This window comes from Embiotoca jacksoni, unplaced genomic scaffold (genome assembly GCF_022577435.1).
Source record: "Embiotoca jacksoni isolate LCO1_2020_lvr unplaced genomic scaffold, fEmbJac1.0.p SCAF_28, whole genome shotgun sequence".
NCBI classification, from domain to species: Eukaryota; Metazoa; Chordata; class Actinopteri; family Embiotocidae; genus Embiotoca; species Embiotoca jacksoni.
The window spans coordinates 2,307,471-2,324,449 of record NW_027185379.1 but is presented as its reverse complement, the minus strand read 5'-3'; the positions used below and the strand labels follow the sequence as shown (position 1 = coordinate 2,324,449).

At 40.4% G+C, this 16,979-nt stretch overlaps 1 protein-coding gene across 11 annotated transcripts in view; it reads right to left on the bottom strand.

Annotated features, from left to right (window-relative positions):
• Nucleotides 1-3,919: 3,919 nt before the first annotated feature.
• The window catches only part of cntn5 (contactin 5), a 103,515-nt gene continuing 90,455 nt past the window's right edge, over nt 3,920-16,979 (bottom strand). For all 11 annotated transcript variants that reach the window (XM_069161163.1, XM_069161162.1, XM_069161164.1 and 8 more), the window contains 8 exons: nt 15,589-15,738; nt 14,595-14,665; nt 6,627-6,861; nt 6,423-6,532; nt 6,095-6,281; nt 5,809-5,921; nt 5,326-5,494; nt 3,920-4,851 (listed from right to left, as the gene is read on the bottom strand). In XM_069161163.1, the coding sequence (XP_069017264.1) occupies nt 4,748-4,851; nt 5,326-5,494; nt 5,809-5,921; nt 6,095-6,281; nt 6,423-6,532; nt 6,627-6,861; nt 14,595-14,665; nt 15,589-15,738 (1,139 nt within the window). In that variant the 3' untranslated portion in view covers nt 3,920-4,747. The remainder of the gene's footprint in view (nt 4,852-5,325; nt 5,495-5,808; nt 5,922-6,094; nt 6,282-6,422; nt 6,533-6,626; nt 6,862-14,594; nt 14,666-15,588; nt 15,739-16,979) is intronic.

Sequence of the window (16,979 nt, the reverse complement as noted above, 5' to 3'; positions counted from 1 at the left end):
TTAATGGGAGTCTATGGAGCCGCAGGCTTTTTAGAACCAACCCTCTCGCAGGACTCGCCGATATTGCAGTTTAATGCGCTTCCGTTTTGGTCTCATTTGTCAGACCCAGATTCTACATCCACATTATATACAGTCTATGGTTTGAAACTAGTGACAAAAATCTGCTTTTGAGTGGATAGGGTCATGCTCTGGGGATATTAAATGTATGTACTTAATACATTTTATCGTATTAGCTAATTAGATGTTTAAAATTGTTTATTACATAACGCAGTTCGATTTAACGTGGTTGTCTTATTTTAATCTTAATAATTTGATCCCTTTGCTGTTCTGTTCTATGCATTTATTTTATTGTTAAGTGTATTGGGACCAGGTTTCATGGTGATTGTGCACTTTAAATAAAACGTATTAAGTATAATTTTTTTTCCTTGGGGGGGTTCTACGATGGTCAGATGTTCCTGAAACCCAAATTCACTGGAGGAATCGGTTCCAGTCGTTGCTTCCCACCGGGTGTGGGCCGCAGGTTCACTTTGAAACTATTGGAGCAGCCTTGAACCAGCGAGCACCGACCACCAAAACTCTATCAATGATGCAACTGCATTCAGAACAATAACACTCGACTTAAATGTCATCACACTTAACTACGGATGCTGGATGACGAATGGTCCAGAGTGGCTGTACAAACGTTAATGGGCCTCCAGACTATAATCACAGCAAAGAAAAACTGAAGCCGTGAGCATCTAGTAGAGCCGGTAAGATATCATTAAGTTCCTCTGACCTTAAGACCGAAGTGTGGGCTAGATTGGACATCCATGTGACATCATCTGGCAGCTAGTGGGGCAAAAAGGAAGATTAACTGTCTGACAAATAAGTTGATGATAGTACAATAATAGTACTTTTCTTTTCATGTCAAGCAAAGCTCACAATGTGGTGCACTTTGGCTTCCTCACCGCACAGTTGGTTTTGAAGGTTAAAAGACAACTCCATTTATAACTCCAAAAATTGCTGGACTTGTGCAGTTCAATGCTGGATGTTGACTCTCTCCGCAAAGCTGCTCCTTTAATCCCTCTGTTCACAGTCTTCAACAGAACATGGCACACTTCCCTAATTCTCATTCTCTGCCACTCCTACCACTGCCGGAGGGAACGAACAGGCCGAAAATCCAAACATCACAGAAAATATTAGCTCTCTGTATCAGAAGTCGGCGCAGTAATATCTAATACATGTAGATTGCAAAACATGCAGAACGCCATGTGCAGAGGAACACTCCACAGCATGGAAATGATTTTATCTGGACAAGTCTTCATTACTGCAGAGGGCTTATATCACAGATAAGGCTGTAATTACATATACTAGCCAGACATACTGGTAGAAAAAAAAGTGAATTGGTAATACTTATTTAAAGCTTATCGGGATTTTATATTAAATTCCTTGGCATCTGCCAGTTGTCCTAAAGAAAAATAAAATTCATAATACTCGTTACATGGACACATTTCATGCTGGTATAATTCATGTGCTGTATTAGTTTTAGTAATTCCAACATGGTTCCTGTGAAAACAATAACATCAAATGTGAGATAAAAAAACCAAAAAAAGCACATGTTGCCTGGAGAATCTCTGTACGATAGTGCAGTTTACCTCTTACTGTAGCGGCAGCATCTGCTGGAGGGCCCTTCTTTTGTGGCAATTTCAGGATGAGGGTTAAACTGTGACCTGCCTGAGAAGCAAAGTCACAGCTCAGCTCTGAATCACAACGGGAATCCCACAACGACAACGACACAGAGACAATCTAATACTTGACTTTGGGAGTTAGATGGCTAAACCACATTTTGGAGTGGATGAAGATAGAAGTAGCATCAACTGTTATTTGCTGGGTATCATATTTGACGAGTCATCTTTCTTTTGCTGTGAAGCACTTTGAGCTGCATTTCCTGTATGAACGGTGCTATACAAATGAAGTTTATTATTATTATCTTTCTTGTGTATTTTAGGCTTTTAGAGAGAGTGGAGGATGGGCGATAAACTTTACCTCCTGTAGTTTCAGATCTTTACAGCTCTGTTGACATGTAGACTTTGAGCATTTTCTTTTCAGTATTGAACATCGCATTAAAAAAAAACATGAAATAAGGAAGAATACAAACATTCAATGAATATAAAACGGATACTGACAGTAAGTATTATTAATACTGTATGTACATCTTCATAGGCAAGTCTGTACAACACATTTAAATGCAAATAGATAACCAAAATATATATTTTTCTTTAACGGCAAGTGGGGTCATGAAAAATGGTAAAAGCAACTCTTTTTTTGATCTCAAGGAATTTCCATTAGTGCTAAAATAATCGACTTAAAAAGTACAGTATAACCTGCGCACACTTGCATGCACGCGCACGCGCACGCGCACACGCACACGCACACACACTGACATTAACCTACGGGGAGTTTGTGTTTTAATTGCTGACACTATAGCTTCTGGCTCTCTGAAACAAATGGGTCCCCTTGCTGGATACATAATCCATTATCATAAATCAGATGCTCCAACACAGACAGGTGCTGCATGAATAATTAAAGGTCGGTACATTAACACTTGTGTGGAGGCATGTGTTTGAGGCAACGTCACAGTTCGGGCTAAAAGCACCGCAAAAACCCTCCATCCGCATTTAACAGCTTAATGCTTTACGGAAATGATGTACAAGTTAGAAAGAGGAGCGCAGCCTCACCCTCCTCTCCCTCTTACTAAAACCCCAAAAAAGAGAGGTCTGAAAGAGGAGTATACATGGGCGAGGCACTGCTTGGAGCAGTGTTTGTCCTCCGTTCTGCTCTGTGGTGCCATCTCTTGTGGTTGAGCTGTTGCCCTTGTCTGAACCTGTGCGGGGGAACCAGGTTGCTTTGACTCTGTAATGGAGTCCACAGAGCTGGAGGCAGAGCAGGCAAAAGGTCTGCTCAAGCGAACTGGCTTTAGGACTACAGATCTCCATACTAACATTAATTATACTTCAGGCAAATTCATTTGGATTTCTGCCCAGTGAAAGATAGGTTTTACTGCAAACAAGGCAAGAGAGGTGCTGGAGAGAAAGGAGACATACTCTTGATGCATCCCTTTTTGGCTCTGCAGCGGTGCTTTTATCACAAAATTGTGTGAAGAATTAAATCTACCCATATTTTACGTCACACTTGGGAAAGGTTCCTTAAGGTGAGAAACTGTTTGGTAACACCAGAGACATTCCAGCAATTACACAAGCCATGTAGAGTATTTTCTGTCTCTACCTCTTAACTGCAGGAATTTGATGCTTTTCTTTGTTGAATTTGATTGAATATAGAATATTTTGGACCGCCGGTCGAGGAAAACAAGCAATTTCAAAACGTCACCTTGGGCTTTGGCAAACTGATGGCCATTTTTCTGTTTTCTGACATTGGACCAAGTTTTTTTTCTCCAGAGCTGTGCCAGCCCTGGACAATGGTCAGGCTTCACCCATATATAATTTAGGTATAGGAGAAAAAAAAAAACACCCTGCCTTGTTTTCTTTAAACTAATCCCAATCGTTTTCGGTGGCGCTAAACCCAAGATGCAGTGATGGTGTTATTGCGATGGCGTCTGAGGGCTGAAGCAGCTCTGCCTTTTTGCACGATCCAAATCTGAGGGTCAAAACTTGCCATGTTCAGCTGGTTGGTTGTTTCCTGTCGTGATGTCTCGGAAAGGGTGACGCACGTCGTGAAAGAGGAGCAGAAGTCTGCCCGGAATAGTCGGCCAATAACAGGATTATACCAATATCCCATCCAGTGAGTCAGACTAAGACAAAATGATTAATCAGTCCATCATAAAATATTCACCAGACTGATCAATGTACCAATGCAATCCAAGTGCATCATCATAAATATTTCCTTTCTAAAAGTTAGAAATTACAAACAACAAGCATTTTAAAAATATACATCACATTTATTTGTACTGACACCGTACAGAGTCCGTAGAGAGTTCTCTTTGTCTATCGATGTGTTCGGGCACTACAGGTAAGAACCTGTTTCCTATTTCCTTACATCCAACAGTCAACTAACTGTATCACCAAGCTTGGCTGAATTGCTACCAAAAACAGAGTTTGACAGAGCTGACACACAACACTGTTCTTTTTTCTCTAAAGGTAACACAATGTACAAAAAGCAAGTCTGGAAATAGTAAGATTCCATAGAAAAACGTTTTTTTTTTTTTGTTTGTTTGTTTTTTTCCCTCTCCTTAAGTATGAATAAGAAAACAATGCACTTATCTCTACTGAGCCTCTGCTGCATTGCTTGTTAGGCAGCCAAGGGGTAAATTGATGCAGATAAGTAATGAAAAGAAACAGGCCGGCTGATCCCTGTATTACTACCACAGCAGCTTTCAAGGAATTGTTCATGCTCTGCAGAGCCCCAAAGCTGTAGGAGCCGTCTGGAGGTGGTTGGATGCCAGTCAATGACAGGAACACATAATGTTAAAGTAAGTGATTAAACAAACCTTTCCACACAATGTACACTACAGTACAACACCACCATGATGTTGGAAAGAACTGCGCAAACCAAACGTCCAGGGCCTCAAACGAAACAGGGAACTGAAAAGTATGAACTCTGAAGATCTGCGTCTTAAGTAGCAGGCGAAACCCCTTCGGCAGGCCTCGGGCCCTTTGAGATGGGTAAGGCCAAAGCAAGCAGGCAGTCAGTTGGAATAAGAGCGCAGACGACTGGTGGCTCCCTTCATGAAAGTGAGGATGGCACAGTGGCCTCACCAAGAGGCCGAAGGCACCAGAAGAACCAGGAGCAGTGCAGTCCATGTTAGGCTCTGTGGCAGGCTGTGCACTGAGCACTGGTTGCTTTTCGCTCGAACACCTAGGAGAAGCGATGGGAAGAGAGGAGAGTCAAAACAGACTAAAACAAAGATGCATTCCAAACTCAATTGATCTCTTGAATGAATTGTTCTCAGGGAGTTTGGAGCTGTGAAGGAAACCGTTTTTCTTTTCCTTAAAAGAAGCAAAAAGAACATCGAAAGAAAACAGACAAGGAGGAAATCTGAATTCCATTGCTTTGAAAAGCGACTGGTCGCACACAGGACTGCAAACTTGCAGTTCGTCCTGTTCCTTAGAAGTTAATTGGCTGTGCAGGGGTAGGAAGGTTTGTGTGGGCGAGTTAATTAAAACAGTATTAGCCAAAGAAAACTTGGCTCAAACAACAGCTGCGGAGACTCAATTAAGGGAGGGATGTAAGATTTCTACAAAGAGAAAACAGCTTGTGCTTGGAGAGTGGATTTCAGAGGTCATGTAAAGGAGTTTGAGACAGAGGGACGGCAGTGAGCGTTGAGCTTACCGGAGGAGGTGACGAGTCGGACCTGGGAGCTGACTGCCCCCTCTCCCCCTTCACTGAGAGCCCGCACTTCAATTATATAAGTGCCTCCCTCTGGCAGTGAGAGCATGGTGGACGGGTTAATTGTTCTCGTCACCTGGTTGTGGCCTCTGCCCTCCTGTTTGAGTAACACCTGGAGGACATGTGCACACACACACACACACACACACACTTCAGGTTGACAATGTATATACTCTTCATACATATTCCAAATCAGCAACAAAGATTTACAGCCAGCTAAAGTTAAGGACTAAATTTAGACAGTCCTTACAATAGATTAAGCAGTTCACACTTGGGGATTCAATCAGTGCCATTATAAATTCAATGATAAATTCAGCAGACTGGGAATTCATATGGGTAAATACTTGCAATACTTGTGTCTCTTCTCATCATTAATATTTATCTGCATCTTATTAAACTGAACCTGATTAAGGAAGTGATTATTACCATGTACCCGATGACATCGGACTCATTGTCTTTCGCTTTCACCGGGTCCCAACTTAAGGACACGTTGTTGCCCTCTTGAATCCACAGGAGTTTGCTCGGAGGCTGAGCGGGAGCTACGGTGAGAACACAACACCCCGAGCACAACTTCAAACAGACTTTTAAAGAGAGTTTCAACCAACTAGGTCAATTACAACACTTCTTTTTAGGAGAGGATTTTGAGCAAACCTAATAGGTAGCCTGTATTCCATATATAGCGTTATGTGATTAGTGTCAGTGCTGTACTCACGGGCTTTCCTGCTTTTGGCAGTGACAGCAACACTGGCAGGACCCTGGCCGATGCTGTTGAAGCCTTTTACGGTGATGAGATACAAACTGTTCCCTTCTAGTCCCATCAGGACCATCGATGTTTCGTTTTTAACAGTTTGTTGTTTTTTCCCTGCCTCTTCCTGCTCCACGTCCTTCCAGTAGCTGACCTGTTAACAGAAATAAAGACTCACAAATTACTGCTCCCCAACACAAAAGGTACACATGCTTTTGCAGAATGTCCCAGAATGCATTGTAACTCTGCAAGTGTACACACGAGCAAGCACAAACAAAGAATGTATAAAAACAACCTCATATCCTCTTGGTTTTCCGGGGCCAGGATTGGGTGGCTTCCAAGTCACTCTAATTTCCGAGGAAGAAATACTGTAAGCTTTCACATCAGTCGGTGGTTCCCTCGGCTCTGTGGAACAAGGCGAAATAGTGAAAGCCCTAAAATGTTGAAACGTATCCCCGCTGTAACTTAAAAATCCACACAACCACAAGTATTAACTCACCACCCTCAGCGGAGTGGATGATGACAACTTTGCTGAATGGTCCGTCTCCTTTATTGTTGTACACGCCAACCTTCACTTCAAATGGGGTGAGAGGAGGGAAAGTCTCATCCCTGTATTTGTACATCGTGGAGTCCGCTGAAGTCACCATCTTCTCCTTCCAGCCTCTCGTCCCGTTGGCACGAAATGCCACAATATACCCAAATCCCTCACCATTTTGGAACTCCTCTGATACAGGCTGAAAAAAAACCCAAAACACCAAAGAGAGTCTTTGAATGAGATCACGAGCAAAACTGGATTACAATAACTTGAACTGTGACTGAAAATGCAACATTTCCCATCTGGACAATTCCTTCAGTGCAAGCATGGATCTCACTGAGCAAAAAAAACAAAACAATAATAATAATAATAAAAAAAACTTATTTTCTCTATGGTAAGCCTGAATAACCAGCTTTCAATGTCCTGCCCATTTACTGTAACAGTCTGCCAGTGTTAATAAAGATGCAGTCAGTCTTGAATAATGGAACAAATCATATCTGGCTCAGTTGTGCCCATTATGTAGCTATTTATCTTTCCGTGTCTGACAGGAGGATTTTTTTTTGGACACCGATTTTGTGTGCTGGCTTCTGATTATCTGTGGTTTTCCTAAAGTGATGAAACGAGGAGCTATCTTCCACAGCTGCTCTGTGTTTAATCAAATCAAATGGCAATTTATTAAGTGAGCTCCAATTTAATTAAAATATGAGCTGCAGGGATTAAGTCTTTGGCTAAATTTAATAAATGACAAACACCTGTACACCTGCTTTTGGCAACGAGTACGGGCTCATGCTGTAATGTGTTGATTTGCATAAATTATATAGTAACATTATCCCCTGAAGGCATCAACCATATAAACCATCGGTAGTCTACAGAGGGAATTGGTGGTGGATGGAGACGTAGTTCACATTTCATTCAACAACGACCAATCCCCACGACTGCCTAATTACAGGGATGATCAGTGAAAATGAATGAGCTTCCATTGATGTTACTATTTGAGCTGGCAAAGCTTTTTAAGAGATGCTGAGAAAAACGAATCTTTAAAAAAAACAGCATGAACAAATTAGTTGTAAAACACTGGCGGGTTTTGAGATTGAGATCGTCACAGATTAGCGTGGACACAGTGTGAAAAGGTTGATATAACTGAGGCAAGTGTAATGGGTGAAACTGTGAGACCTGCTGGGCTTAGTGATGGTGACTGTGGGGGCATCACTAATGGTCTTCCCTATGGCTCGCCGAGAAAAAACAGTCTCTCACAGTTGACTCTAATGAGACGGCTGAATGAAGCTGCGGAGACTGTTTAGTCATTCATCCTGCTTAATAACCCGGCCCACCATGGCCGTCCAGGCTCTGACAACTCTCCACAGATGATTGGAAAGGCAGAACTGCCATGCGCTCACATGCCTCGACTGCCAAAAAGGGGCTAACATTCCTGCTCCGTCTCCTTTAATATCCATCTCCACTGATCACTGACAGAGTCCTGATTTATTTCCAAAAGCATTTAGCAGAAACAAGAATAAATAGGGCAGAGCTAAAACTACTTCAAGTCCCAAGTACCAGAAGGAGACTCCACCATCAGCGTGTAGTGTGTCAGCATTGTGCTGTGATACTCTTAAGAACTGACGGATTTGTTAATTTGTGACCAATTCTTGTACCCCAACATGGGCAGACAGAAAATAGTATTCATCAGGAAGTACATCCATTTTTCACTACTACATACTCTGTACTTTAGAAGTGACTTGATCTGACGGCGAAAATGTCTGAATAAAAACAAATAAGTCTAATAAATAATGTTCACACAGTTTTATGCCAAGGCACTTGTTGAACAAACAAATTGTATTAATCATAGACATTTGTAAGCGAAAAGTTGAAGCTGTGTAGGTTCTCGAGCCTCAGCAAGACAATTCTTGGTAAGAAAATTGTTTCACTAAGAATTACTTTTTGTAGTCCCGCAAGTTCATTAATTGCTTGAAAGGCATTTAGGTCCAACCAGGCAACAATCATGGCTCTATGTAGCCTTAAGTACCCCTTGATTGTTGTTACAGCATGAGGTCCAACATAATAAGGAGGCTGCCATTGTGTTGTACCACCCAAGCTAATGGCATACTTGGGTTATAAATAGGAAACCACCAAACACCATCCCATCTGGAATGGACATTATCCCCCATAATGTGCCACCGAGGTGCACTTCTACTGATGTGAAGGTTATCTTCTCAGTGGCAGTTGGGCTCCCATACTTAATAACTACAATAATAACTGTCAGTTGACTCCACATCTGTTCACTGGTCCCTTGTTAATGTATCCTTCAACTGATCTCAATTGCAAATTTTCAGCTTTGCTCATAGTAATTCTGTACATGTGTTGCCCTGAGTCTGGCTGAGAGCCAAGCTGTCCACTTGGAAATGGTTCACACTAATATCCTCTTCACTTGATGTGAGATTTATTGCATTTTCTACAACCACTATAGTTTGAGATTACGAACAGATATTCATAAACATCCCTGGATTTAGCGAGAATGACTCCGAGAGTCAAGGTTAATCATCATGGTGCCTCTCTGGTGGGACCACATTTTAAATTCACTGCATCTTAATCACTGCCAAGCCGATGCAGCTCTGTGTAGTCCGCGGCCCAGCTGGCCTTCTTTTAGCTTTGCCAGCAACTTTCGTAAATGTGACCAAGTTCAAACTCTAAATTCCTGGTGGTTTTCCTTGTTTGTTTGTTGTTGTTTTTTTTTTTTTTTTTTTTTAGCATTTTTGCCTTTATGCAATGTAGACAGGCAGGCAATGTGGGGAATAAGAGCAGCACAATGACATGCAGTAAGGGTCCGGCCGGCTGGGAATCAAACCAGGGACCAGGGAAAACAAATTTCAACTGAATAAATTCAGATCATTTATAAAGTAAAATGAGCTGTGCTTTTGAACGACTGTTGTGCAATTGTTAAGAGCAGGAGTTTTCCCCCTGCTGGTACCTAGCTGTCCCCAGCTTGCAATACTCTGATATATGCTCGATAAATCTGACAGCCACTAGCCAGTGACAGACAAGGATAGAAGTTTTAACACCTTCCATATGTGCTGGAAATGAATGCATCCACAGACAAACTGTAACTTCATCGAATGTCATTATATTAAGAACTTAGTATTATATTGGTAAAAATGACAATAATCCACGTATTATTTTGTTGCCTAACTTTCAACAGGCTTTATTTGTTAAAAAAAAAAAATGCTTATATTGATTTTTTTTTTTTTTTTTTTTTTTTACTGCTGGCCTGACTTCATTCCCCCTGGGACCAATAAAGTTTAATCTTATGTCGTATCTTATCTCATATATGTGCTTCCTTTGTACAATTACCACTTCAACTGTCCCAGTGGGCTGCAGACAATTTAAGTCTTTCCTCCAACCTGCTCAAATCCTCCAATTTAGAGTTCAAATTTAATAAAAGCAAGTCAGAGAAAAATCAGACAAAATACGACAGTAGATCAGTCTACTGTGTCTCCCCTCTGGAATGGAGCAAGGTCATTTTGCCCTCATTATGAGCGTTCACCTGAGCCCCTCACCACCTCCAAGGCCCTTGCTCCGAAGGTCCGGATGGCTGCAAAGAGAAAAACCTCAACCTTCGAGTCATCCCAGTGGATATAATGTACATCTCTCTTGCCTTTTTCTATCACAAAGAGTAAGGGCATCCTGGGAGTTCAGTGCATCACCACCTGGGTCATATCTTACCGTTGTCTCAACAGCTGTGGAGCTGTCCAGCAGTGGGGCAGACCACTTTGCTGGAAAGGACTGCTATAGTAATGATGTTACAGTATTATAGAATATGGTGTGTGGTCCTTTCTTTCTTTTTTGCTCAATACTGTTGATCGAGGAAGTGCTGGAATTCTTCTTGGACTAAAAACAATCCCTCAGCAACATTTTAAGGGCCCTGGTGGCTCCTTAAGCTCAGTCCACCGAACGGCGTGCCAAGAACACTTCGGTGGACTCGTGGCTAGCTGTGCCTGGCACACCTGGAGCATATTTGAAAATGGGGTTGGATCAGAAATAATACATTATCCGACATTACAACTGTGCATGTTAGATTCACTACTGTGCATGTTACATTCACTACTCTTACCCCCTTTAAACACAGGAGTCTCCTTCTCATTCTGCTTCGCCACTTTGGGAAACCTGTGACAAGTTTTTCTCTGAGGAAAGTCAATGATGTACAAAGAGTCAAAATATAGCAGCAGCTCAAATGCACTGCAAAGAGAAAATGATGTCTCTTTTAAGCTGAACTCACTTTTGGGAAATGTTGTTTGTTTGTTTCAACGCTTTATTGATGCGCGTACAATGTAAAAGAAAATACCACATTTAGAACATCCTTCCCACGCCTCACCGTCTGCTACCACCAGCCAAGACAACAAAATAATAAATAATATTATAATAATAATAAAATGGTTTAATGACCAAACTATACAAACATCTGTGATCAAATCCTAAAGTGGTCATAGCAGATATTACTGTAGGCGATGCAAGTCTTATATGGAAGTTTTGATCTTAACAACAAACTTTGAAAATATTTCACGTATGCCAACTCTTATAGAATGAGTCAGATGACCTTTTACAGGGAAACTTGAGGTTCTCCAACTGGAAGTTATGGCAGGATGTTCTTAAACTGTCTCACACCTCCTCAAGAACATGGTGTTATTAAAGCAAAAGTAGCGTGTGAAGGTGTCAGATGATTTCCAGGAAAATAGTATTATTATTTTTTACCAGAAGAATTAGAAAAGCAACCATGTTCGTCACAGCAGCATTTACGGGAGTGGCATTCAAAGCAAATGGTAAATTGCTAGCAAAGGGCAACCATCAATGCGAACATTAAATCATTCTGCCATAGTTGTGAAAATAGCTTCACCAAAACCTTCTAATCTTTGAGCCAGACCAGAACATATGTAAAAGGCTTGCAGAGTCAGTAGAGCAGTGGACACACATTAGGCACATTAAACAGATAAGATCAATGTGTCACATGACACTGACACAGCTGAATCAAACTCAGGCATGCGCACGAGGAAGAGCAATTGTTCCTATGCAAGGCATCTGACCACCATTCATCAATCAAGTTCACTGCCAAGTCCTGACTCCCATTTAGTCTTAGTCTTGAAAATAAAATCACTAACCATAGACATAACATCATTTTAGTTGGTGGAGATTAATCTTGAGGAGGTGTGAGACAGTTTAAGAACATCTTGCCATAACTATTCAATGGGACATTGTGGATAGGAAGAGAAGCCAGACTATAAAAAGTGATAAATATGAAAGTATCGAAAAATGTATAAATAAATAAATATATATAAAGAAGTTAGCTGGGAGAAACTACAAAGAACTCCATTTTCAAAAAGATTTTTGAAAGTATTGATTCCTAGCATGCCCCAGTTACCAAAAGTAGAGTTTTATAGGGAAATTGTGCCCAAATGGAAGCCTGATCTTTCAAGGGGATTGCACCACAACATTAGAGCAATATTCAGAGGGGGGCAGAGGTAGGGAGGAGTAAACTAGAGAAGAGAGTGAGGAGAGATGGCAGGAACAAGATTCCATAACACACCAGTCAGTTCCTCAGAAATTCAGTCAGAACAGAATCCTCTGAAAGTTGGTGGAGTAGTAGTAAGACATGAAGTTGGGATTAGCTAAACCACCGGCAGATCTGGGTCCCAGGAGCGTAAATTTAATAATGTGGGGATATTTACCTGCTCAAATAAAAGATGAGATTGCTGAGATCTCACACTCATCATGTTTCCTGTTTTAATAATGTACCATTATATTTGTCACACAATGATCCATAACCATCAGCTTTTAAATACCACCAGAATGCCATGCAAACATTTTAGTGTTACTTTTATCAATCACTTTTTCTTGAAGTGGATTTTAGAGCAGATATAAAAGTGCATCACTGTAAGATAAACAATGAGAAGAATGCCTGTCGAGTCAAAAATACCTGTGCACCACAGAATTTTCCTCAGAATGACATTTGCAGGGTATTCAGAAAAGTAAATTTAAAACAGGAGAAAAGTTGTCAGATGTTGTTGACCTCTGATGCTCAACTCTGTTCTTTAAATACACCAAATTTCTCAGCACGTTCAGTCTTCCTCCATAATTAGATCCCGCTGTGATGGTTCTGGGAATAGTGCGACAAAGAAATGCAGCCTCCCCCCCCCTCCCCCTGCTGAGCGGAGCGGCAGTAAGTCATCATATCTCACCTCAAGTGAATACAACTGACTGTAAACTAAATGCAATCATCTGTGTATTGTAAAATCATTAGACCATCTCCTTCAAGCTTAGAACCACAAGGACTAGCGTCGTCCATCAACCGTGCTTTATCCCCCTTATTAATGTCTGACAAGTATTCCCAGGAAAGGGAAAGTGAATGTTTTTAATGAACAGCACACGCGGTATCAACCTCGACATGATTATTAAGTCACATTCACAAGCAGGGTTTGTTACTTAGTGGCTCTAAATTCCTAAGTGAACAAGTGCAAAACTGCAGTTTCAATAGTGAGGTTTAAAGTGAGCTTCATCTCGGTGGGCGCGTTAGATTACATTACTGATTCTCAATTTACAGTTTCAGGGTGAAGATAAATTCATACAGCTTTATTACAAAATTGTTTTATTCTCCTTGAGAAATAGTTTCTCAAGTTAAATGATGAATATTTATAGTTTATGGATTCCATATTTAATAATATAAATTCAAGTAAAAAGAATCCTCATTCTGTGCCTTTATGCCTTGGGCTTCACACAACCAGACACTGCTTTATTCACAAGATAACAAGAAGTATAGTGTGAAAAGCTCTACTTATAGGATGTGTTCACAAAAGTAAACCCAGAAATCACAAAAGGAAAAGTCTACATTTATGTTTATTATGGTGTTCGGGGTTACATTTATTATCAAGCTTACATAGACTTGCACTGGTTATTACAATCATTATTTCTACTTGTACCTTCTTTAACCTGGCCTGGGGGGACTTCAGCGTTCTTTTTAAGGCCATCACGATGCTACAGATTACTATAAACCTGCTTTGAGGAAGGGTGATTTTATGTCTTATTGTTTCAAATAACAGGGACTGTGAAATGCACAGCTTGGTAAGCCCAAGGCTTAAGGTTGTCCATAAAATATGACTTATTAAAATGTTTAAATAGTTTCATATCTGCTCACTACCACAGAAACTGTAGCTGTGGTAGACTTATGAAATGCTAGCTTTACCTGGCAGAGTTTACGCTGCACCTCATTTTTCATACATTTTTGAAGGACTTCCCAACAACACATTTTTTTTAACAGTTATAGTAGTCTTTGCATGTTTCTGGTGTTTGTAGCGTAGCATATAATCTCAGGAGGTCTCAGTGGGAGACAGCAGCAAAAATAGCAAGACGAACGCTGGCATCAATAACCTGCAGCATGTTTAGTTTAGTGGTTTTAGATGCGCTTGCATTCTGCAGGTCAGAGAACAGCATCTCTGAGCGGAAAATGGAGGTTGACATATTTTATGGAAACTTTAGTAAACACAATAGGAATTGTGAGAGGAATTTGAATTCCAATAAATTTACACATGAACTGTGATGGTTTCTTCCTCAGTTTCTTCAGAAACCAAAGAATCTTTTTTTTAGTTAGCATCTTAAATTTCAAGGACCTTAAAGCTCTCTCTTTAAAGTGTTTAAAATATTCTCACTGAGGGATTTTGAAAATATTTCACAGTTTGAATTTCATGGTCTTCATGTTCCTCAATACATAAATATATGAAAATGATATTTAAGTGAGAGTACTCTAAATAGCCCATGTCTTCCATAAAATGGCTGTTTATCCAACAAAAATAAGTGTTTGCTTAACTGAAACACCAGATCCACTGTGACATTTGCAGTTGTTGCACATGATGTCACTCTTGTGCTACAGAGGGAGTTTGGCAGAGAACCTACCTCCCACGAGATGACCAGTTCGTGCCTGCGGCCATTTCCTCCACTAACATTTGCTGGTGCCACTGACGGTACTGTGTAAAACAGAAAAGTTAACACTGCATCACTAGCCCAACACCAAAAACTTGCTTCAACATATTTTTTAATAAGAAAGAAAAGAAAGAGGGCAAATCTAAAAGAATCATTTTCAGATATAAATCAATGTTCTTTTTAGATGAATCCTTCATTTCTGACATGAAGTTGGGCTATATTTAAACTGATGATTAGAAAGTTCGATAGAATGATTAAAAATTATTTTGTGTATCTGGTGAGCATAATAGAAAACAAAATGCTTCTTTAATAATGTGTTTAAAAACATCAATAAAGTGAAAGAAAAAAACCCATTGAAAAATGAGTTATCATTTAGTGTCTGTAGTTGCATTGATCTGTCAATCACATTAAGAACCATAGTAGATTCCAATGGTTTGTTTTCAATTGGAAGCGGTTGACATTTGGATCACGTATTGTAGCGTTAAGGATGGATCACTACAACTGTGTGTAGATACAGTAATTAGTCTGTTAATTATGCTTAAGAGATGGGACAGATTAAATAAGCCACTTGGAAATGACCACTGACCTTTGTAATTATTACATTTTATAGACAGAAAATGAGCAGTTAGTGAAGCAGCACAGTGAATTTCTGCTCATCCTAAATAGTGTATTCCACTCTGTCATTGCCTCGGGGTTTTACAGGACGGGGTGCTTTAGCAGAAACATTAAACTTGTTGAAATGCATATAAGCAGCTTATTTTCAACTTCGTCCCCAATTAAAATTAGGCATATTAACAATGGGAATACAACATGGTCATGAAGCGGAGAGTGGAGGAAGCAGCTAAGCTCTCTGGCTACAACAAATCATCAGCTGGAATTTTGTCTCAGTATATTTACTGTAATTTTCTGGACTCTTACTGCTGTGACTTGAATACAGTGTTCATCCAGCACTGTTTAGAGAATTTACCTGCTTCTTTAGTCCGAACTCCTCTCGAGGGTGCACTGGGATCTCCAGTCCCGATCGCATTACTCGCCACCACTCTAAACTCATATTCCACCCAGGGGTTAAGCTCCACAGCCATGGCTGACTCCATGTCCCCGGTCACTGGGTCTGGGTCTGCAGACAAGAGTCAGAACAAGCATCTCATTTTAGCTACTGCACTTTTCTTCTCCTAATGTACAGTGTATGAGTGATACGTTGCTATAAATGTCAAATCTTAACTTAAAGGGTGTTCAAAATACCTACAGAGTTAACAGTTTAGGAATCCCCCCCCACCAACCTACCAACATAATAACGTAGCATGCAATGAAGCTACAAGCAAGGCAGCCAGGAGAGCGTAGTTCTTTTATGTGCACAGTTAAAAGTTCTGACCTCAATCAGGTGACTGAGCAGGTGTTTCACTGCTGAAGATCAGACTGACTCAAGCAAGAAGTGTAACAGGCCTGGCAGAGCAACAGAGCCTGGATTGTAGCCAGCAGGCATTCATTAACAGCAAAGGATTAACTTAAAATTAACTTGGAAGTCTTTGTATGAGGACATCAAGAATGTGTTAAGTTCTCCAATTACTTTATGTTGTCTCCAACGGTGAAATGATAAAAGAAAGATACAACATTTTGAACTGTTTCTGAACATTTGTGTGCACAAGCTGAGTTGACACTTTGACCTCGCAGCTATCGTTTTTTTTGTTTTTTTTTAATCCAGTATGCAGAAGTCCAGCAAAAATCATACCACTGTTTTAGTTCTTATCGACAGCACGGCCTCACCTTTCCTCTGGATTTACTGTGACTTGGCATACTTTTCCAACAGGTGATAATTACATCAAATTTACCTAAAACTTGGTATATGACATTTTGATGCATAAACGATAGCCAGCAGTTTTCAGAGTTTCTGCAGAAAAGAGCTAAAAATGTCAAACTAAAAGACATCCTGAAAGTGAAAAAAATAATGTTCTATGAATGTATTTACAGCAAAATTACATGGAAGTAACAACTAATCTGGTTTCTCCAGCACCTCTATAATCATGCTTTGTCAATATTGATCCTGCAGTAGCAACCAAACATTGACTGAAAGCATATTCATGTCACAAATGAACCAGAGGTCTCTGAAGCAGTGGAGCTTACATTCTTATCATCCAAAGCAGCTCACAATGAGACCACTCTGTCAAGCAAGCTGCTCTTCAAACAAGGAGCTGATAACTTTGTTTGCAAGGAGTGGGAGCTTAAAGCTCAATCGCCTTCGTGCTAATCTTAACATGTTCTCAACACTGCCAATACATCACGGGACCCTAATTGTGCTTTATCAATTTAAATATGGTTGAACAGACATGATGTGAGAGGAGTGTATACAAAGTTTGATTT